This window comes from Accipiter gentilis, chromosome 16 (assembly GCF_929443795.1).
Source record: "Accipiter gentilis chromosome 16, bAccGen1.1, whole genome shotgun sequence".
Lineage (NCBI taxonomy): Eukaryota > Metazoa > Chordata > Aves > Accipitriformes > Accipitridae > Astur > Astur gentilis.
In genome coordinates, this window is record NC_064895.1 from 29,183,746 (window position 1) to 29,206,685 (window position 22,940).

The 22,940-nt window shown below is 43.4% G+C and overlaps 1 protein-coding gene across 3 annotated transcripts in view; it reads left to right on the top strand.

The window, feature by feature from the left end:
• ELP3 (elongator acetyltransferase complex subunit 3) overlaps positions 1 to 22,940 on the top strand; it is an 88,992-nt gene that overhangs the window by 60,686 nt on the left and 5,366 nt on the right. For all 3 annotated transcript variants that reach the window (XR_007508382.1, XR_007508383.1, XM_049819317.1), the window contains exons 13-14: positions 3,188 to 3,415; positions 5,921 to 6,002. Coding sequence is in view for 1 of the 3 variants with exons in the window: in XM_049819317.1 (XP_049675274.1) it covers positions 3,188 to 3,415; positions 5,921 to 6,002 (310 nt within the window). In the remaining 2 variants the exon portion in view is untranslated. The remainder of the gene's footprint in view (positions 1 to 3,187; positions 3,416 to 5,920; positions 6,003 to 22,940) is intronic.

The window sequence follows — 22,940 nt, forward strand, 5'->3', positions numbered from 1 at the left end:
TAAGGCTGCATAGTGCTACGTAATAGCCTTAAAAATGCTCTAGTGAATTGTTGCTGTAAAGAGATGTTGGATGGACAGTTTTTAAAAAGCGAGGAGCAATAACAGCTCTGTTCAGGTTATGAACCTACATTAGTGTTAAAGCAGAAAGTGCAAGATGTAGAAGCTGCTGCTGTTCCTGCGAAGCGGGGAGGGTTGCGTCAAGATAATGATCTTAATGTAGAGCCCTAATAGGAATAAGGCAGGTTTTTAAGCTGGGGGTAGCTGTTCTAGTTTAAGTGTGTAATCTGCAATTGGGTTTTCCCTTTGTTTGTCAAAGGAAGTTTAAAACAGACTGTGCCGGACACTTCCTAGGATTGCGTACTGAAATGGTGATCCACCCAGGTGAGGGTTATTCTTACTCGGCGCACGGGATGGTTTACGGACAAGGGACTGACACTGGGGACTGCAGCACGCTGCTGTACATAGCTACGTACCAACTGACCAGGAGGTGATTCAGGATGGCTTTTGCCACATTTATACCGGTATCCCAGAAGGAAAAGGCTTTGTATGTCTCGTGAATCCCTGAAAACCCTTTGAAGGGATTTACCTATCCTAGGGCCCTCTGTGCCCAGGGAAGTGGGGAGAACAAAAAACTCAGATCAGCAGGGACTTTTCTGAGCAGATCGGCTTACCTGATATGTGCTTATGATGCTATTAAAATGCACACAATATGAAGTCTCCTGGTGAAGGTTCCTGTGGTCTTGCTTCATCTCTGTCTGCACGTGGCTTTTGGACTCCATGTGGGCATGACACGGCATCTAGTCCCTGCTAGAGGAAAGGCAATGGAGGCATGTTTTCTACTTGTTTTGTTTTGTCTTCAGGAGAAACCAGGAGTTCTCCAATGTTGCCATTTTGAATTCTTAGTATAGCAGTGTTTAATAATATTTTCTGCCTTTTTTTTGGTAAACATTAGCAGTAAGCTTCAACCTAACTGCTTTTCCACATATGAAACTAACTGCAAAATCTGGGTATTTTAAAAAACTCATGCTCTTCTATTTTCCTGTACATTTCCATTTTACTAGGGGTGTTGTGTACCTAGTGGTAGATCTGGATCAGTGTGTGTCAGCCTGACACACAAGCTGGAGTGGAGTTGTGCTGTTGGAGAACTTGGCACATTGGCAGACATCTGCTTGGGCGCTTACCCCGTGAGCTGTACGTCAGTGTTGAAATGAGCTTTGATTCTGTAGTCAGTAAGGGATTTAATTGTGAGCTGTGTTCACCCTGACTTCATCACGGAGTAAGGCAGGCAGGCGACAGAATCCCTTATGGCTTTTCTGTAAACAAATCTTTAATTCATGGATTTCTGGGTATTAGAGGATTTGCAGAAAAAACACTGAGGTCTTTTGCTTTAGTCTTTATAGTACTACTGGGGAGAGCATGGCAAGGTATACACAGGGATCAGTCCTATACTGTACTGTTGGGATGTAAATGTTAGAAATGCCAGCGCAGTGCTGGTGCACAGGGTGTCCACTGACACCTGCCATTCATGTGTGAAGTCCTAAAGTGAAAGGAGGCTGTCAAAATGATGGCGGGTGTACCTATGTGACAGTTTTTGTTCAGATCAGGGGCGTGCTTTTGAAGCAAATCCTCTGATTGTTCCCCACTTCGAAAGCATCAGGAAGCATAGAAACCAGATTCTGTTCAGATTTAATTTAGGAAGTGCCTTCCAGGAGTGCACCTAATGTGTGCCAGCACTAATGGGTGCCTAGCTCTTTGGAAGAGAACCGGGTCTAGTCTGTACTGAAACCACCCCAACCATATCCCGTGTTGTCACCAGGCTCTCAATATCGCAAACTATTCCTGCCACTCCTCTGTTGAGCCAGGCAATTTGGGAAATAATTTTGGTCTGCTTAGCAGCTGGTTGTTGCAGGTGGGCAAGGGAGTCCCTACAGCAAGGATGGGCAGCTATTTCATATCAATTCAAAATGCAAATAGAGTGACTCACTATGTCACCGGAGATGTGACATTATCATCACTGGCTACAGGTTACATCAAATTAACTCTGCTACCTATAAACACAGCTACCGTTATGTGATATTTGATCAGGTCTCATGCTGCTGCAAGGGAATCTCATCTTGGGCCCTGGGGCTGTTCCTTGATGATGGTAGGTCAGGACTCTCTGAAAAAGCAGTTTTTTCTTCTTTCTACTCTCTTATCCACCAGTTACTCTTTATAGCTTTTTGGTGCTCTGCGGAAGTAATTTCTTCTACGCAGACATGGTCTTTATTGTATTCTCCAGAGCAGCCTACTCTCACTTCACTTTTCCCTTCCACTTGTGTTCTTCAGAGCTGCCTTTGTCTAGATTGCTATCAAAAATTGGATTTGAGGGTAAGTAGTATGTTGTCACTGGTCAGTTCTCAGGGTACTTGTCTGGATGGTTTTGGTGTCTTCAGTACTATCTGAATGAGTAAGAAAACAATTCCTGCTGACTCTGTAAAGCACATGTGATGCAATATTCACTCAACACCAACTCCTTTCAGACCCACTCCTGTTGCACTGCACAGTTTGCTCATGTAGGTAGATCCTGTGCGGTGCTGGAAGGAACTAATTGGTCAAGTAGTTGACTGCTGCTTAGAAGACTCATGTTCTGTAGACATCTCAAACCATTTCTTTTGCAAAGCAGTGGAGACATGGACACAGGTTTAGTGAAGGCAGATGCAAAACTACTCATTCTACATTAGCAAGTTTGTAACTGGACCTGAGTTTCAGTTAGAGCAAGTCCCTTGGTTAGAGGCAAGAGTTGCTGCCCCCATTGATTTTTGCAGTGATTATGAAACTTGAGTAACTCAAGAAATACAGGTTTTAGGTTTCTGACTTACAGACAGGAAGCCACGTGGGTTACCAGCCCTTCTTGAAAGCTTGCAAATAGGGATAGAAGACTAGTTCTGTCCCATTGGCAAATACATTTCTATTAAAGTACTCACGTTTTATCTTTAATATAACTGTAGTAACAGCAGTTCTTATCCAGTACTGCTGAAATCCATCTAGAATTAAATTGGCCTTTAAGAAAGCACTGCATGCTTCCTCTGAATCGTAATAGTTTATGGATCCATGAAATTAGTTTTGGTCTGTTCAACATGTTGCTTAAATATTTTTAAAGAAGTTGTCCTTTTCTCTTTTCCTCTTTGTATTTGTACTCTTTGACCAGATTGAATTAGTTAGAAGAGATTATGTGGCTAATGGTGGCTGGGAGACCTTCCTGTCCTATGAAGATCCAGAGCAGGATATTCTTGTTGGCCTCCTACGACTGCGGAAGTGTTCAGAAGAGTCATTCAGACCTGAGCTGAAAGGAGGCGTTTCCATTGTCCGGGAATTGCACGTGTATGGGAGCGTTGTCCCCGTGAGCAGTCGGGATCCTTCAAAATTTCAGCACCAGGTACTCCAAGCCGTATTTACTTCTTTATCTGTGCCTCTTTCTTGCACACCTCTCCCCAACACAACTGGAGAAGAATTTTTTTTAATATCTGAGATTCATTCACTTGCTTTGAATTACAGTCCGCTGCAATAGAAACGGAATTGAATTTGAGCCTCTTCTTGCATTTCACCAGCTGAAATCATGCTGCTTATGAGTTTTTGTTAGCGTGATCATGTTTAGACAATTGCAACTGCTCTGAGACTTAAAAAAAAAAAAAAAAAAAAAAGCATGGCTGAACGCTATCAGTGTTGCTTCATGCCCATAAAATACAAGCTCACATATGCTGGTGCTAATTTGACTTTGGAGTACTAAGCACCTTTGGTTCTGAATATCTTTCCTTTGATATCCTATATGGTACATCAGAGTTGACTGCAAACTGAGTAAAAGCAAAACAAAGGGGATACATCCATTGTGTCTTTTTATTTCCTTCTAAAATTGATCTTGTTCAATAAACTAATTTCACTTCTGAAATCTGAAATACATGTGGGAGGGTGAGATTTTATTTGGTACTACCCAGTTTTCTTTCAAAGGAACATTTATTGAATGCATTCTTCCTACCAAAACAGCAGAAATCCAACTTTGGTTCCGAGATGTTTATCAGTTTAAGTGATTTGGTGAGACTTGTGAGTAAACTCTTAGTTGGGTCAGACAGTTTTTTGCTTCAGACACACTTGTGAGACCATTTCATATATATCTTAAAGCATGTGAAGAATGGAGTGGAAAGCCGGGTTTCTAATTCCTTGCAGTGACTCATATGAAAATGGCACATTATCCTTCTGCTGCATGTAACATGCTGTGGCTTGCAGTGAGCAAAAATGTGAATTAAATTTTGCTCTGGTAGGTTTTGAACCTTTGGACTGAGCTTTTAAAAAAGCAATCAGTTTGTCCTCTTTGCCAGAAGTGCTCAAGGCTGTTTCAAATTAACTTCCTTGTATTTATTAATCTTTCCCTGAGTATATGCATTAAGATGCAGTTTTGCTAGATACTGATGATGTGTGACCAAAAGGCAGTGGCTGGCAGGGGGAGTGGATATTTCCACTATAAAATAGTTAACACTTAAAAATTTAGGAAGAAAAAAGTGGTCATCCTAAGTATTTGAAAACGTATTTTTAAAAAAGAGAGAGAAAAATCAATTGGAAGTAGCCAACTACAAACATTAAAATAGGCTGCAAATTGAAATTTCATGGCATATGACGCACTCATGTGCATTCGGAATAGTCAGTGTTCAAGAGGTTAATCAGAAAGTGTTCTTCACAGTTGCAGGGGCAATTTCTGATTAGAAGAACATTTTAGAATGAAGATTTCTACATGTTATTTAAAAATGCCTGTAAGTTAAATGTTTTTTAGAATTAAATCACATGTGCTTCAGTGTCGCCACATCCCCATTTGGTACATCTTGTCAGGAAAATAGATGAACAAAGAGCTGAGTATAATTCCTGCATCCTAATGTTAGGAGTGAATTAATCCAATCAATTATACCCAGATATATAGGACAACGAAGTTGTTAGAGTAGAAAGGCTATTTGCTTATTTTGAAGTATTATTGTGATTCCAGTAGCGCTCCTGCTGTGCAAGATTTCCAAACGTAAATAGAGGGAGGAATGGATCTGGTCCAGAATATTAACACGTTCTTCTGCAATTCTTTTTGATTTGGCATCTCCTGTGTCACGACCTGAGCCTAGGAGAGCGGTACAGAGCTTGAGCCTAGCCTAGGTCTGCAAGGGTCACGCAGCAGTTTGATGGAGCCTTTGTGGGTAGCCCCGACAAGCCCCGTGGTTGCTGCGTGCCTCAATTCTTCATCCTGAAACGAGCACGGTAACAGCTCCCGACTCCTGGAGGGGTTGTGGAAATAAAGATTACAAGGCGCTAAGGCAACATGTGCATCAGAAAAGTGAACAGCAGCAGGGCTTTGTCTCTGGGTCTGTAGTGTCTGGCCGCATCTGTTTCAGCTGATGTCCCCAGTCAGAATGGCACAGGGATCCTTCTGCAATTTGACAGCTTAGGCAACTGCGTCTGGCATTTGTGCTCTGTTTAATTCACTAACACAAACCCAGGTCTACTAAGGTAGCCGTTAAGGTGGGTGATTGTTATTTAGGATTGTTATCTCAGCAGGATAGACTTGTTCAGCGACAGGAATTAGGGAATGCTTACCAAGCTGACTTGCCACCAGTGGATTTAACTTCATTCTGTTTCTGCCACTAAGAAGCAGTCAGACACTAGAACTGCCTATGAATAATTTCATGATCAGAAAAAAATCCTTGAGAAAGCTCCACTCTAAAGCTTATGTTGGTACACCTCTTCTCAAGCCCTCTCCTGCAATATTCAGCAATAGTCGTGATCACAGGATCATTCCTGTGCCAAAAATATGAGTCTTTTGGAACTGTACTAATGCTTACATTCTGACCTTGCTTATGTTTTCTATTTTTACAGAACTTATCTCTTCTTCCTGTTATTTCTCCCATTATAGGGATTTGGTATGTTACTAATGGAGGAGGCAGAAAGAATAGCCAAGGAGGAGCATGGGTCATGGAAAATTGCTGTAATTTCAGGTACCTTTGCTTTATCCTTTTTTTGGTGTGTATATATATATCTTAATCTGAAAATAAACCCACTGCAGCCAACGCCACTGCTTTGAACTTTCTTTGTATTAGGTAGAAAATGAGCATCAGCAGCTGCTTCTTCATAATGGAGTCAAATTCCATCGTAGCTTTGTCCAGACAATACTATTACTGTAAGCAGCATACCAGAGGACGCACTGCGGGGAACCACCCTTCTCCTGGTGCCGAAGGAGACAGACTGTGTGACCATGGGTGTCTTCCTCCTTCAAACACTGCTATTTGGGACCTCTCTGATTTGGCCCCGTCGCAGGTTGTTATTGTCAAAGGCTGCTTTCTAGAGCTTATGAGGATAGAAAATTGCCAGCCTCCATTTTAGAGTCTTTCTGCAAGTACTGTCATTAGGGTGGACAGATGTGCTTTTAGGATACATTAAGTATTATCATGAAGAAGGGAGCTATATAAGAAAGAGCTGCAGCCCTTTCTCCTATTTCATTTTCAAGGCATTGTGACTAAGAGTGGCATCAGTTCATTGCGTGTGTGTGAAGTAGGGGTCGGGACTACCTTTGTCTTAATTTATCTTGCATTAGCAGTTATGGTAGCTATAGAAAGCTTTTATAGGCATATATGTTATGTGACTGGGGAAGCTGGCAAATTGCATGGGAAGAGAAACTCCTGTTGGCATGAGATTAATATGTCCTGGGGGACTTAAACAGAATAGCTGTAATACAGACCTTTTAAAAAAAATTAATCATCATCTGCTACCCCACCAAAAAAACCCCGAAAAGCAGAAATCCACAACTTTGATCCAGGCTGCTGAGTGCTGAAGTGAAGAGTTTTCTCTGTGTGTTTCCAGCTGTGTAATGTCCCTGGATGTTGAAAAGCCGAAGTGGGCTGTCTCAACAAGTACTTGTGACAGGGGCCAGAGTGTGAGTGAGAAGAGCGTGCAGGCAGTAGCCAGATGCTTAAAGATAATTCTATATTCTCTGGATTCCCTATTTCTTGTTTGCTTAAGACATACGCCAGTCCTGTTTCCCTGTTGCTGCTGCGTGGGTGTCAATGTGAACTGGGAATTTCGTATGGCTAAGAAACGTCTGTACCGTACCGCTTTTCAGTAAAGAAGAGAGGCAAAAGTGAAAATGGTTTCTTTCAGTTTTGCTAGTAGCGTCTTGGCTTGGGATGCCTGGAGAGAGGAAGTCGTGATTCCTCTGTGCTAAAGAACACTTCTTTTGACGACAACAGAAAACGTACAGCAATTACTAAAAAATGATTTGTGAAAGCATTCATGTTACTAATTTTAGCTGTATTTTAGCAAACTGATGTAAAGAATATATTCTTTGCATCAAGATCCAGCGCAAGAAGTCTTGTTTTGCTGCATGCACAGTTTGTGGCATCCTACTAAGACCTTGTCTATGCTTTTAATTTTTTTTCCCCTGGAGTGCAAAGTGCACTATAGTACAGTTTATCTTTGAATAAAGAATACTACAGCATTTGCAAAGACCGCAAGTTTTCCAGCTGTTTCCTTGGAGATGTTACCACTTGAATTTCAGTTCTCCTGTAGGTTTTATCTGAAATAAAAATGCAGCTATAGAAGTTCTTTCTCCATTGGAGGATGAACTTGGTTTTGCTAATTTTGGTTTCAAAACATTTTTAATTTGGGAACCTATTGCAAGGTTACATCTCCCACATACTGCAAAATTTTGACTACTGTCTAGAGGGAAGTGTGTAAGGGAGATGTGCTTTGAAGATGTCTCTCACAGGACTCTCTCTCATTAGTACTGCGTGTTTTTGTGAATGCTTTGTTGCAGTGTTTTGCTTAACGGTGTCCTTCTGTTCAACAGTATTTTCTAGTCTTGCACTTAAGGGCTAGATCAGTACTAGTCAACTAAATAGTGCCAGAACATGCAAACCAAAAATGGTCCCTGGTCCATGCTGATGCATGCACTCTGCCGGAGAACTGCATGGGGCAGTGCTAGTCCATTGAGGCTGAAACCTTCTCAGGGCTCCTGCTAGCAAAGTAACAGAGTGGATGGTGGAATTTCTGCACTCGTAACAAGTTTTAGGAAAGTTATGTCTAAGTAACAAACTCTCTCTTTGATTTCTTCAAAAAGAAATACATGTATTTTTAAGATAGGACAGCAGGAAGGGTTTTCATTATTGGCTAAAGGCTAGGGCTCATCTCTTAAGATCAGTTCAAGTTCAGCTCTGGTTAGAAATTAGCAGCAGCCATTGTGGCAGGGGGGGTTGGACTAGATGATTCTGAAAAGTCTTTTCCAACCCAAACCATTCAATGATTTTATGATCATCTGTGACTGTTCCCTACCCTGGCTTTGAGTAGGGGCATCTCATACTGTTTGTTTTAGGACAGCCCATTTCCTAGGGACCCCAAGTGACTGGGTATCCCCCTGGTATCTTGCTGTATGCCAGAGGCTTGCTTTGCACTATTGATCATTGGAGATATTTCTGTCTCTCCAGATGCGTGAGGCCAGACACCCATCCCTAGCTCATGCAGCTGGCGGAGGACCCTCTGACCCTTTAGGGAATGAATTTGGGGAGCTAGATAATTCTGGAGGGGTCCGGGGTTCTCTGGCTGATTGAAACATGGCTTGAAGTTGCCTTGGAAATGCATTTAACTCAAGCCAGATTAAGGTAAATTAAGATGAAAGTATGTATGTATGACATCCAAAATGGGCAATACGGTTACAAGAGGCTATGAAAAACAGGAAAGAAGGAAGAAAACCACCATATGACTAATCTGCTTTTAGTGAGGTTACGTTAGAAATGCCTCTCTCCTCTCCAGCTGATTTGCTGCCCATCCTGATCAAGGTAGTATTCAACATTTTCTGACATCTCAGGCTGTGTCCATTAGAGCCTTTCTCATTAGAAACCTCTTTCTTCCATGGCAGAGCATGTTAGCTGCCAGAGCCAATTTTCCTTTTGTCCAGACTCCCTGGAGGACTTCAGGCATAATCTTTTCCCTTCTGCTTGCTTCCTTCCCTCGTATAACCTAGTCAATACTCTTAATTAAACATTATTTCACTTGCCTGCAGATGCAGATGTCCCCTTCGTTAGGTCCAGCGTCGTGTCTTGTACTTGCTCGTTTCTTGCTTCAAGGAGGGCTAAAACTCCTTCCCCCTCAGCAGTGAGTCAGTGGCATATTTCAGTGCGAAGTGTTCGCATTTTTATATTCTCTATCAGGCAGTACTGTAAAATCATTTGATACAAACATGTAAATGGGAAACAAGTGAGTAATTCATGATTGCCTCCTGATTAAGATCAGTAAGACCATAATAATCAGATTGGGGTGACTGATCCCAACATCTTTCTCCTAAGCATACTGCTGCAGCCAGGAATCCACAGTCGCAAGGCTGTGAATGGAAATTAAACTAATACCACCTGTTTTCTGTAGTCTCCACGAGAGATAAAATTGTTCATTATAGTCAGTGACTCATCTCCCAGTCTGTTGGTGCTGCTTGAGCACACTGTCTCATGTGTTTAAGGAAACTGTGCTACATTTGCCTTTGCCTTTTGCAGTTAGGGAGAAAACGGAGGTTCAGAACTTTCTAAAAGTAAATCCGATGCATTATACCAGCATTAAATTCACCTGTGATGAAGAACATTAAGGCGAGAGAAACTGAGCTGGCATATAAATCAGAGGTAAAGTTTCAGGGCACAGTTGACGGTACTCTAAAGTATCCTAATTTCCTCGTGTAAACAGCCTTTTGGTCACCCTAGAAGTAATAAATTACTTGAGTAATCAGCGTCTCGTAGTTCATATTGGATGTTGATTCATGGGCTGCCTCGGAGATTGCCAACTGCCAGGGTGTACTCAGGAGACCTTAGGACGAGACTCTGAAGTATTGCTGGGAGGATTGATGGGGTTTGGGAGTGCTCCCTGGAGTTCTGCTTCCAGCGCTGCTTGGTTATTTTTAGAAATGCCAATCTTACTAGCTATTAATAAGAGAAGAAGTGGCCCAAGATAAGTGGAAATACGGGAATGTTAATGAATTGACTCTCTGATGTTTGTCTGCTTCAGGTTGATGGCCTTTGAAAAAAATTAATTAGGGGGATTTGGAAGAAGCCAAGGATAAACCCGTACTAGGGGATTGGTGCTGTGGAATAGCTACTGTGTACAATCCTCTAGTTCTTAATGAACTTCAATTTTGAAGGTTTAATAATGTAACAGCTTTGAAAACAGGCTTGATACTGTATTAACTGGGATTTCGGTGCAGGCGTGAACAGGAATATTGCTGTCCTTAAGTAAGGACACTTCTGGAAAAGGCAGCATTCTGCAAGGGTGTTCTGGTAGGAAGCTTTTTTTATACATACACCGTAATGTATCTTACAAACAAAGATCTATAATGTGGCCTGACTTCTGCATAATACAGACCAGAGACTTCCACCTGTTTTGTATCCATCCCAGCTGAACATGTTTTGGAAAGTGGGAACCTGTTTTGCTTTAAGACTTTTGTGTGGTCTCCATCTGCAGGAGCTTTCCTTAGAGTGGGCAGAGGAAGAACTGGTAAAACAAACCCTACACAAAATGAAGCAAGCAGGAGTTGAATGTATGGGGAGACCTCTGTTGTGCTTCTTCCTTCCTCAACAACCCTTTTCCCAATCTCAGCCCAAACTATCCCTGTTTATAAAACCCAAACAACTAAATAACCCACAAATTCTGAAATTAGTTTGGGTAGTAAGTATTTAGAGATCAGATAAATGATGAAATGAAGGTGATTTCCATCCTAGTGACTTGTAATACACAGCAGTATAAATAACATTGAATCAGAACTGTGAGCAATAGCAGTTTTCAGGGATTTAAAAATAAATATCGTTTTCTTTCATGGGAATCTTCCTCTCTGGCACTGTTCTTAAACTGCCTGCAAGTGGTAATCCTCCTTTTCAAGGCTGCACCAGGGGTTAAGGGCTTAAAGCTTGTTCTTAGTCAAAGCCTGAGTGTAGAGTTCTTTGAGTTGTGGGTTTCGTCTTTGTTGTGTTTATAACCCAAATTGGACGCACGCTTGCAGTCCAGCTTTTTAACTGCTGCTTTAGCTTTTTAACTGCTGCTTTAGCCCAGAATTACTTCTGGCTTAAGGCAGGTTTATCTCCAGTGTGCTTTGTTCATCTCTAATGGCTGTTTTATAGAAAGGCTAGCGCTCCTCCCTGGTTTACCAGTCTCACCCTGCAATCTGGGCAGCATTCTGCACTTCATCAGCTGCGATTGCCCTACCCAGAGCAGGGTGAGGACCTCTCCCTGCGTCAGGAGCGGAGGTATTCATGAGACAGTGAGCAGATTTTCCTTTAAAAGCACAATCAAACCAAGACTGCACAAATGAATGCCATCAGTTCCTGCGCTTCTTCAGAGCACATTAGTTTGCACTCCTGGGGGGGGGGGGGGGGGGGGGGGGGGGCGAAATTCAGAGTTTCCCGGCAGACTCTTCCCAAAGCATTTTGTTCTTCTGGCTGTTCTTGGAGTAAATAGGTTCAGCTGAACCTGTCTTCTCATCATAAGTCTTTTAGCTCTTAGGGATGTTCAATTTATGGACGGAAAAGGAAGAAAGATACGGCAGGATTTAACAGGATTGCTGTTGCTTGTAACGACGGTACCTAAAACCATGCAAGATTACTTTCAAACAAAGGAAAATCTGAGGTCCCCTGCATCAGGCACCCAGGAGTCATCACAGGCAATGAACCGGGGAATGATGCACAAAGCAAGCTAGGCTGTACAGCAGCTGCCTTGTGGTGTGTCTAGTTAAATATCACTTCATTTGAAGAGGACCGGTGGGAGAACTGCATTTAATCGACTATGGAGTCAATGGCAAATGCACTAGCAGTGCATTTGTAAGGGAAGATGAGCATTTGCAAGCCAGGTTAGGAAGAGTGTTTTGGATTCTGGCAGCACATGGGGAAATCACGGTACCGATGGGATGGGAAGTGATATCGGCCATAGATACTTTGGTTTCATGTTGTGTGTGACGCTGTAGTTATACCTCTGGTATTGCCACTGTGCGGGTTCTCTGCTCTCTTTAAAGCTTGGATGCTAGTGATCCTGGATGCTTTGGACCCTGGATGCTAAGATTGCAAGGTACAACCTTCCCCCAAAAATGCAATCTCATAGCTGGATGTTTGACTAAACCGATAAGAATTAAATATTCACAAGAACAAGGTGGTTTTGTGGCCTGCTTGCAAGGTTTCTGTGCAGATCCAGAAGTGTGTTGTCTGCCCCTCAGCAGTAGGGAGGAGGTGCCCCCCACCACCCAAATCAAAGAGCAAAGTAAAAAAGCGAGTGGCTTGTTTATCATGAAGTCGTTGCTCATTTAAGGTAATTTTCTGCATGAGTGGTGCCTTTCTACTCTTCTGATGTGAGTAGTATATTAGTATGCAGGCTTGGGTAGCTGAATGGTAGACCCTGGAGGCATCACTCCATTATTCAGAGCTCTGGGGAGGTCTGATCTGAAATGTCTGTTTTTCCATTTTCCAGCATTAGTAATTGCATGTGATTGCATGTGTGTTTTCTTTGCCTTTTGTTGGTTTTGTGGTGGGGTTTTGTTGGTGGTGGTTTGGTTTGTTGTTTTTTCGCTTTTAGTTATACCTACTTTGAATTTGCATCTTTTTTCCCCTTTAAAAAAAGCACACACACCCCCAAACCTAAATTACACTGAAACAATTTTAAACATGTTACTCCTCTGATGTCCACAAGTCTTTAGGCACTGAAAATGTAAGAAACCTTGTTGTCTGAGGCTAGTGGATGGACTTATAAGCTTGCTGAATTTCTAATCACTTCTTCCCTTTTGGCAATAGCCATTGCTTGATTCTGTATTCAGGGTTTTCTGTCCTTTTGGTAGGATGATGCTACTCTAATCCGCAGCGAAGCTTTCCCTTCCACTTCTCTTTGACCGTTCATTCTACTGACCTGTATCTGTTTCCGTTTGGGATGGGATTTTTCTTAGCTTTATTCTGAGGCTGTATCTCCCGTTTTTTCGGTCCGTAGGTATCGGCGCTTGCCAGGCTCCCCTTTGGGAGTCAATGGTGAGCAGTTGCACGCAGTGACTCAAGCAATAGAGGGGGTTTTTGTCAGAAACCGCACAGCATCCAGAGGATGATTTAGGACAAACGCACCCTCATCCCATGCCACAAGTACGATGCAGTCCTCGTGCCTGTTGTCTCTTAGTCCAACTTGCAGTGTATTTGCCTCAGACTCTGCCTCTGCCCAAAGAACATACGAGTAGGCTGCAGGGGGTTGGATCAACGTGTCATTTTTGACGCTGCTGATGCTGGGTGTCTGGGGAAGGGACTAAATACTAAGTAAGTGTGGAAATATTTTCTCAGCCTCCAGCCGTTTGTTGCCCAAGGACGTCTAGAGTCAGAGAGGGTGCCTTTGTATTTGATAGCCCTCGAGGGATTTTTCTGCCTTGCCAGTCTGCCTGCCTGCAACAACTGATAAAACTCTCTCTGCATCCCTTTCCATGAGCTTTTTGGGGTCAGTTGCACTGCCTCACCATTGTACCTTGAGCCTGGGAGGAGTAATTGTTCAGTCTAGGTGAAGGTGGATAGAGGACGGTCCTCTGTTAAAACCTTTCCTATTGTCTCCTTGAGGGTTCCCATTGTCACTGTTTTGACTTTGCTGCTTGACATCCCATAATTAACCCCTTCTGACCCTAATCCTGCAGCAAGTACCTCAAACTGTTTCTTTAAAACAGCACCAGTGATGAGTATATGAAATGTAACATACAACAAATGCTGAAATATTAGAAGTCCTGGGTCCTCCCCCTCCTAAATGACAGAAGCATAAAGCTCCTGACTGAGTGTGCTTAAACAAATTGATTCATTCTGGGTCCTTTGTGTTTCCTCTAAGCAGCAACTTAATTGTTCTGATGTCATCCTCTGATTTTGGTGGTTACCTTTGGCAGTGATAATGACCAGAGAAATTTGAGTCAGTGCTTCACAATTACTTGAAGCACCTGAGCAATAAAATTACAAGACTGATACCTTTTTCTTTTAAAGTGTCATAGTTACACATGATACTGAAAAACATGTGGCAGAAATGCTTCCCTTCCTCCTTTTAAAATAATTTTTGTGAACTTAAATAATGTGTGTATGCAGGTACAGTTTGGGGAAAGTTCCCATACCAAATATTTCTGTTCTTCTAATGTATGCGTCATCTATTGTAGCAATCTAGGAAATCTGGAGAGAGGCTGTAATCAGCATGTCTACAGAGACAGAAGGGTGCGAGTGAGTGAACATAGCAGCACAGAGTGAGAGCAGCGCACACACGTTCAAGGTCACTCATGAGGACTGACTGCCCCTGGTAGGGCTCAGCACCACCGGCCAAAGCCTGGGTGCTCATCCAGGGAGGGAGAAAGCATCACAGCCCAGAGCTGAGCCAGCAACGGGATCTACTCAGCTGCTGCTGTCATTCCTGGCTGGGCTTCGTGGCCTTCACGCCTCTACCTTGAAGACTTGGAGCACAACTGGCCGATAGCTGGGTGGGTCTGACCAGCACAAGCTGACACACAGCTTGGCACTCGCCGAGTGCGAGACATCGATGTGTCAGAGCTTGCCTGCTCCTGGGCAGCCTGGCTTTACACTGCGCTCCTCCTGGCTCCGAGTGCGCTCTGGGCTGTTATGCTTTGCTAGCTCCTCGCCAAGTCCCTAATCTCCTGCTCCTCATTGTGAGAAGCATTGGGGTTGCGCCAAACTGACATCCTGTCCTGGCACCAAAATGTCTTGCTTTGACTCCGTGTGTAACATTGCTGTTGTTCTTGGCTTGTGTTTTTTTTAAAAAAAGGATATGTCTCCTCCTCTCTCAGGGATAGCTGTGGGATTTATATGTGGATTTCCCATGTCACCATCTCCAAACTCCAGTTGTACTGTCCACCGCTGCCTCTGTGTGCCCTTCACACGTCTTTGGTGTGTGAAAGCCACTTTCTTCTAAACTTTACACCGCTGGCATGTGTAGAGCACAAGTAGCTGCCTCCGACTTCACTTTCTATGAACACAGCAGAGGTTGGTGGTTTCAGTACCAGCGGCATTTAACACTGACAGTATATGGCTTATTTATTTTACCTCCATAACCTGATTTTTCTTGTATGAAGTTAAGATGAGGCTACCACTGAGTATTCCCTTTATTCACAGCAGAGGAATTGAAGGTATCCAGCTATTGAGTAGCTGTCTCTATCCCTGTCTACCTAGCCTAAATCAGCTGCCAAAAGGAGAGGGATAGCACAGTTATACTGCCACGTTGTCCATAACAGGCTGGCATCTTACCGATTGTCCTTGGCGAGCATGCTGGTTGCAGCAGGTGAGCTGCCTCCTTGGTTTAGTGAATCTGAAAGCTGAGATGCTGTAGGTGAGGCTGCTGGCTACTCCAAGGGCAAGGACCAGGAATGCACGGACCAAATATTTATGTGCTGTAAGACTGCAAATTACTTTTTCAAACACTAAAAGCTAGCTCTATAAATACAGTGCTCTTGTACGGAAGAGCTTTTTCGTCTGCAGTATCTGCTGTGACGTCTGTCAGCGTTATCTGTTTATGCTGGCATTAGAAAAGCAGACTAGCTTGGCTTGTACCAACAGGATTGTCTCCTTATCTCTGTACAGAAGACGCTTGTTTGGGGAGGTGGAGGATGAGATTGAATTCCCCTATCACAGGTGCTTGCCCTGTTCAAACCAGATGCACTGAGGTCCATTAATAAGCACCCTTTCCTTTCTCCTTTAAAGTGCAGGCATTTTGTCACCTGTGCCTGTGCTGTCTCCAGTCGCCTTTAAATGAGCCTCATTGGTGATTTACTCCCGAGACTGGAGAGGTGTCTGGAACTGCAGCCAAATCCGCACCAGCATGCCTCATCTTCTGAAGCAGTAGTTTAATGTCTCCCTGCAGCGAGATTTTGCTGTAGCCTCGCTCCATCCCGGTGACGTAGCAGCCTTATCACGGCGGTGTGGAGGTCTGGCACCGCTGCCGTTCCCTGCTATAAGCTAATTACTATGCGGCAAGATGATCAGTTTTCCCCCAGACCAAGCTTCTATTTGTGTTCTGTCAAGTAGAAAATTAACATGGACACAGGCCAGGGATGTTTCATGCCTGAGTGCGCTGAGGCTGAAGGTGGCGATGGGAAGGCAGGATGGATTTCTGAATGGTAGGCGTGGAGGATCAGGTGATGTCAAGCATCGCCGGCCTGCTTCATTAGCCGGATCGTCAGAGAAGTTGAGTAGCTGGAGAAAAATCACCCGTAGCGTGCACGGTCCTCATTAACCACCCATCTCGGTGTGCTTTGGTCAGAACTAAGCTGAACAGTATTTCTGCAGGGCAGGTAAGGGGTGTTGTCTGCAAAACTTGTGAGAGGCTAGCTAGTATTAACTTCTATTAACTGTATTAATTCATTACTTGCCACTCCCGAGCCTTTTCAGGGCCTCCTTGCACTGCAGAGATGCAAACGTAATTGATGGTTGACTGACCCTCTCTGCTTGCCCTGCTGTTGGGTCTAGATGAACACACGAACTATCAGCACTTTCCAAGAGGGACAATAAAGCAAACACATGTGAAAACGAGAAGAGATTTCAAAGGATTTTTCCCTGCCTGGTCATTCTCACTTCTTTTTAATCACTAATATTAATTTTTTGAGTGTTTTCATGCTTTTTATCAAACATGCATATGGTAATAACCTTCAGGTGGAGCCACCTGAACTGCTGAGTGTGCCTGTTGCTTCCAGGAACGCATTACAGGGATTCCTGCTCGGCATTTGGGGCTTTCTGCTCTTTTCTCGCACTACTTTTACTTACCAGAAGTCATTAACATCTGATGTAGCAATCTGCACTATTAAACTGTAGATCTACAGGAACTTTTTCAGTTCTTTAGTAGAGACCTCATATTTATAACACTAATGATCTTATCCTTGTTCTGATGAGTAAGAGGGGAAGTTCAGAAGAAAAGGCTGGTGGTTTCTGATCCCTGCCTTCCTGCACTGGACAGGTACTGAAGCAAATTCCTGAAGCCATGTGCTGTGTTTTTACGCTGAGGGTGGTGAGACACTGGCCCAGGTTGCCCAGAGAGGTGGTAGCTACCCCATCCCTGGAAACATCCAAGGTCAGGCTGGACAGGGCTCTGAGCAACCTGATCTGGTTGAAGATGTCCCTGCTCATGGCAGGGGGTTGGAACTAGATGATCTTTCAAGGTCCCTTCCAACCCCAACCATTCTGTGATTCTCTAATGAAGTAGGTGCATGGGGACACTGCTCATTTAATGACTGGTAGGCTCACTCTCAAGATTGCTGAGTGTTTCTTCATTGGTGTTTAAAATCTCATAGCTCATAGGAAGGAAAATCGATCGTGAATGCCTCACATGCTTGGTGAGTCATCCTAAATCCCCAGTCTCTCAGTAATACCTTACCAGGCGGCTTGGATATTTCAGCAGCCATCCCTGGAAGAAGCCTCAAGACATTACATAGCCTGTAGATGTAAAATCTCACAAACATTTAAGTCAACAAATTTTGGGTTGAGTAGCAGACACATTTCACTGTCCCTGTCTCTCTTGATGCCTGGTGGCAGCACTTTAAAATGTAAGAGAAGTTACGGTATTAGCTCTTAAATATTTAATTTTGCTTGGTTTAGAGTCAGAAGATCTGTCATCTCTGGCTTCATCTATTGCAGTTAAAGGCAGTGTTGGCGTGGTGGATTTTCTCTCCAGACAGTGGATGCTTTCAGTGCAGCTGGGTTTGGGCAGGCCTGTGTAGTCATTAATGAAATATTGCCTTTATAATAAAGAGATCAATGAGATGTAATCTCACCATCTGGAAGCTCTAGGATGGGTCTTACTTGCAGACTTGCCATTTAAAAATCACTTCTAGCCAGGGCATCTCCTGTATGCTAAGCAGCACCCCAAAAGTTGAACGCTGTAAAATCAAATTATTTAATTCTACCATTCATTTCATTGTTTTCATAAAAAAAAAAAAAAAGTTATTGGTGACAGTCTTGGTTTGAGATTTGGCCTTAAGAACAGAAAATCCCCGAGTGATCCACTTGTTAATATGATAAAGCTTTTGCTCTGTTTTTCCTTGTTAGCTCTGCACCTTTACCAACACAAATTCTGCAGTGGGACAGGATAGGAGGAAATGTGGCACATCTGCTTTGTTTCAATAAAACTTCATAAGCAGTTCACTAATTCTATCAAGGTACTATAATCCTTACAACCAAAATACTTTTCCAGAGCGGGGCTGCTGCGTCTGTACTCTGCACTCTGGCACGCAGCTGGGGACAGCGGGAGGACAGGCTGAACTGGGCGTGTGTATGGGGACCTGGTTTGCTAGATTAGAGATCTCCGTTTGGAAGGGCTGAAGGTAAATGAGGGGATGCTGCCCTTCATGTGGGAGCTGCAAAAGAGGAAGAAAAAGAGTTTTTCAAATTGTCCAGGTCCTAGATCATGCCAAGGCATTCTAGATTTAAACTGAATTAAATTAAATTACATCCGTACTGTATAATGAGTAAGTTGCCAAGGGGAGAGTAAAGGTCTCCTGTGCTATTTATGTACTGTGGTTTCCTCCTTCGTTTTTATTTATCAAGCCCAAGAGCTGACCACAAGTTGGAGGAAGGATCAGCTCTGTCAGAAAGGGACCATATCTCTTTGCGTTTGCATCAAATCCAGAGTGGATTTAAATGGAGCAGGGATTGGATTTGTGTGGGAGGCTGGGAGGGCATGCTGGCAATATTCAGAGCTGTTTGCTTGTAGGCCATGGCTTCAAAAATAATCCAATCTTAAATCTGAAAGGCCATCAGTGTTTTGCAGTAGTGAAGTGAGTTGTTGAGCTGATGAAGGGAGACCTAGGCTGCAAAACTCTTTTGTTTTTTGTTTTTTGTTTTTTGTTTTTTTTTTTTTTAAATCATAGTCTTGTGTTGTGATTTTAGAGAAATTACCCAGCTGCCTGGGATCTTGGCTTTTCTTCTGGGACATGGCGATGACAGTACCTCCCTGCTAGACAGAGGTGTTGTGAAAATAGTAATTTAAAATCGCTGGAAAGCAATCTGGGCAGGAAGAAAGCACAACTTGCATTTAACGGAAAAAACAGAGGATTTCTCTTCCAGGTCCAACAAACAGCAACACACAGACTAAATACAGCTTAGGCACAGTTGCTGTTAGTGGGTTTGATTCTACTAATCATTTAGCCCTTACTAGAGAAAGGATTATGAAATGCTTCACACACAGTGATATTAACAGTCATGTAAGTACCTAAAGATATGTCTAAATCACAACTCAACTGCGATGCTAATTAGCTCTTTGTGGTTGCTGCAGCAAGAGGAGGACATGAAATACTGAACTCTCCCATCCCTGGATTTAGTCCCTCCAGAGACTGTTGAAACACATGGGGAGAGTCACTGGGGGAAGAATGCTTCAGACCTCGGTGCTTCTGTGTGCTTATGGGTGACAATAAAAAAATCAGAGGGTTTCCAGTGTTCCATTTTTAAAGCAGATTAATTGATATAAAAATATTTTCACTTATCTTAAAAAAAAAAATAATATTCCTATTTTCCAGTCACATTGCCTGGATTATGTTTTCTGATCACTGCCAGAGTTCTAGTAGTTCTCAGTAATTCTCAACAGAATCTGTTGTTTTAAAAGAAAAGTGAACATGTCTGTTTTCTTTCTATGTGAATTTGAAAATTGAGAGCATTGTACTTGTAAGATACTGGGTAACATTTCTAAAAGCCCCTACTTCTAATTTTCAGAGGATTTTTATCTCCTGGTATCTTTAGGAACTTTCAGGAAATGAGTTGCCAATTATCTAATCTTAAACAAAAAATAAAAAAAATCTTTGCTGCAGGGGTAGATGTAGGGATTGTTCCTTGGTTTCTTGAATTAATAACTTTTTTCTGATTGCTCTGACATGCCCAGGTTTTCTCAGCAGTGTTAAGAATGTTTTTTTCCTGTTTCCTTAGTGTTGATAAGGCGTTTTGGTTATCTCAAATCCTTTGCCTTTTCCCCATTGTTTCCGTTCTCTGCGGTTGGTTGGTAGTGATTCACATGAAACAGCCTCGTGTTTTCCCTGAAGATAAAATCGAGCATTGTGAAAAGTGTAAATGGCAAAGCAAACTCATCAGGTCGTGGATGGATCTGCTGTGCATTCTTAACTCATGCATCAGTTCAGAAAAGTGGTGTGGGGATTTTTGGTCAGCTTCCAGTACACAATATGCAAGAAAACGTTCTCTCATCTTATTTTCCTTTTGCTCTTATGGACTTGAAACCCTAGTTTTGGTCTTTCCTCATATAAACAGGTCCTGCCAACTTGAAGAGCAAGGGCTTGTTCCAAAACAAGCTCTGGACACTTGCCCGAGTGGCTGCCAAGTGCCAGTAAGTGTCGGCTTTGCTTTGAAGTCCTCTGCGGAGTCTAGGTTTTGGATAGCAGTGGATTTCATAACAAGGCAATTGTTTAATAGTTAGCAAAGCATCTTCCTGGACTTGGTGGAGATCAAAGCAAGGAGTATAAAGAAAAACCTAAAACTGTTCTTTTAGTAGCCTGAGTCTCCACCAAGACCTGTGGTAAAAAGAGGGTTGTGTTTGCTCGCTCATCACTGATGTCAGGCTCCAAGTCACCCGACCCCGAGTCTTGAGAGTCTCTAAAATGTGAGCTTTGTGATCTCTGAATGACAGCCTTTGAATCCTCCTGTACTTTGGCAGCCTTGGTCTGATCACGGGAGACATGCTTGGAGGCCAAGGAGATTCTCTTAGATCTCGTTCTCTTCACTTTTCTAGCTGTGTTGAAAATGCAGATGTTTATGGTCTGCCCCGCGGTGGCAGCAGCAGCAGCTTCCAAGCCTCCTGCCCAGCTCAGTGCCATCACTGTGTTTTACCGATGTCCGTGGAAGTACTGTAGGTGACTACAGAAGCGTTTATTGCTTCCTTCTCTGTCCCATTTCAAAACCACAGAAATGATATTCCAACCATGGCAGAGCGTTCCCCTTGTAGAGCATCGCTGTGCCAGCAGCAGCACTGGCAGTCATGGGGGGAGTGTCCTTTCTGATACCAAGAGAAGCAGCCGTGGCCAGCCCAAATCCCTGTGGCCAGCTTGAGACTCACTGCTCATTCTGGGTGAAATCCCTAGCGCTTTGGTGGACGTAGCATCGCCCTTTCCTGGCCTGTTGCCTGGACTAACCATGAATCCTTTTCTCAGCACCCTTGAAGGACAGAGATCCTACAGGCGATGCAGGTGTCCGCGCAGTGACCCTGGGGCTCTCCAGTCTTCAGGCAAAGTGGTGAGCCAGGTAGTTGCTGCCCAGAAAAACCTGGAAGAGGCTTCACTATCACCAGAATTGCAGCTGGCGCATTAATGGATTGAGACAACTGGGAAAGTTCAGCTAAATCAGGTGCACCACCTTGCGCACAGGGCCCTGCTAACTGCTTCTAAGAAGTATTTTGAGGGGGAAAGAAGCTGTGAGACATGATATGCCTTAACTGTGCATCTTCAGAAAAGATTTTAGTCCTTGCCAAAAGATGTGGAGGCCTGTGTAGAGATAAGGCTCTCTTGTGCCTTGGTAAGTCTCTGCTATGGAAATTTTATGAACTATTAGTAGCTCTTTAATGATCCTGAAAACAATCTCATTTTCACTTAGTTCTGTGACTAGTGAGCCGTGGTGAAGGAATCTTTGAGGATACTCAGCCCTGGATGCTGCATTGCAATATTTCAGGGCTGAGTCAGAAGGGTGTATTTATGGGCTCTGCACAGAAAAGGTCACGGGCAGGGGTTGCTGCACATGGGCAATGAAATCTGACTTCTGCTGTCCTCTGGGTAGTAGTCCCATCCCGACTGCTCGTCCTTCTGGGCCAGAAGAATGTTTAACCCTGATGCTGTGGTCACTTTTCTCTGTCCCCTGCTACTGGCAGACTTTTAAAATATATTTAGCTAATTTTGAGGTTTAAATGTTACAGTGAAAAGCCAGGTTGGGGGTTTTATCAGTAGGCTTCGCCACTATTCAGATGCTTCCAAAAGAAGAAGACAAAAGGCGATTAAATGAACCAGCAGCCATTGCCAGAGGATGTGTCATTTGAGATTGCAGTGAGGGACGCTTCCAAAAAGCCTCAGCTGGCCCCTGGCCATGGGTTTCCGTCCAGGCAGGCGTGATCAGAGCCTCTGCCCTTCAACCAAATCACTGGTGGTGAATCTGGAAGGGGTTGGTTGAAATCTGCTCTGCTGAGTTCAACCTAAGCTCTCCTGCACAGTTTGATAGGGAATATTTAAAATTTAAAACCCTGTTTTAAAGACCCAGAATGAGAAATGCAGCCAATTTTGGCCTGGAAAGTCAAAAAGCTTCTTGGGCCAGCTTTTGGCCTTACTATTGCACTCCTGCATGATATTTCTTTCATGATATTTCTTGATGTTTCTTTTCACTGGAAGGCACAGGTGTGACTTGGAGCAGTGGGAAGATTGCTGCCTGAACATGTCCCACCAGCTCTGTGGTATGTTTGGTGTAAACTAGAGCAGCAAAGATTTGGGAAGAGAACTTGTGCCATCGAGACCTTCCATTCAGCTATGCTTGATGGACAAGTATGGAATGTATGCTGGGCATTACAAGTTTTTTCTCCAGCACTTACCCCTAGAATGACTTGTGAGCAGACAAAATGGCACGTTGTTTTAACAGCTGTAGCTCTGATTTTCGTAGGACTGCGTGTTGATACTCTCCTTGTGAATAGAAGCCAGCAGCATAATCCTGCAACTTTGGGGTTTTGGACTTCGCATTCATACAAAGTTGTGATAATTTCACAATGGAGAGGTCTGTGAAGATGGATTCCTTCTGCATGACTTACAGGCAGTTGTTAGTGTCCCACAGATCTTTTATTCCATTTAACAGTGCCTATGGTGTTGTACTTCCCTCATGGATGAGAAAGGCTGTGGATGGTTTCTGGCTGTCAGTCTGCTTTTAATTCCATGTTTCAACACCCTGTTTCTCTTC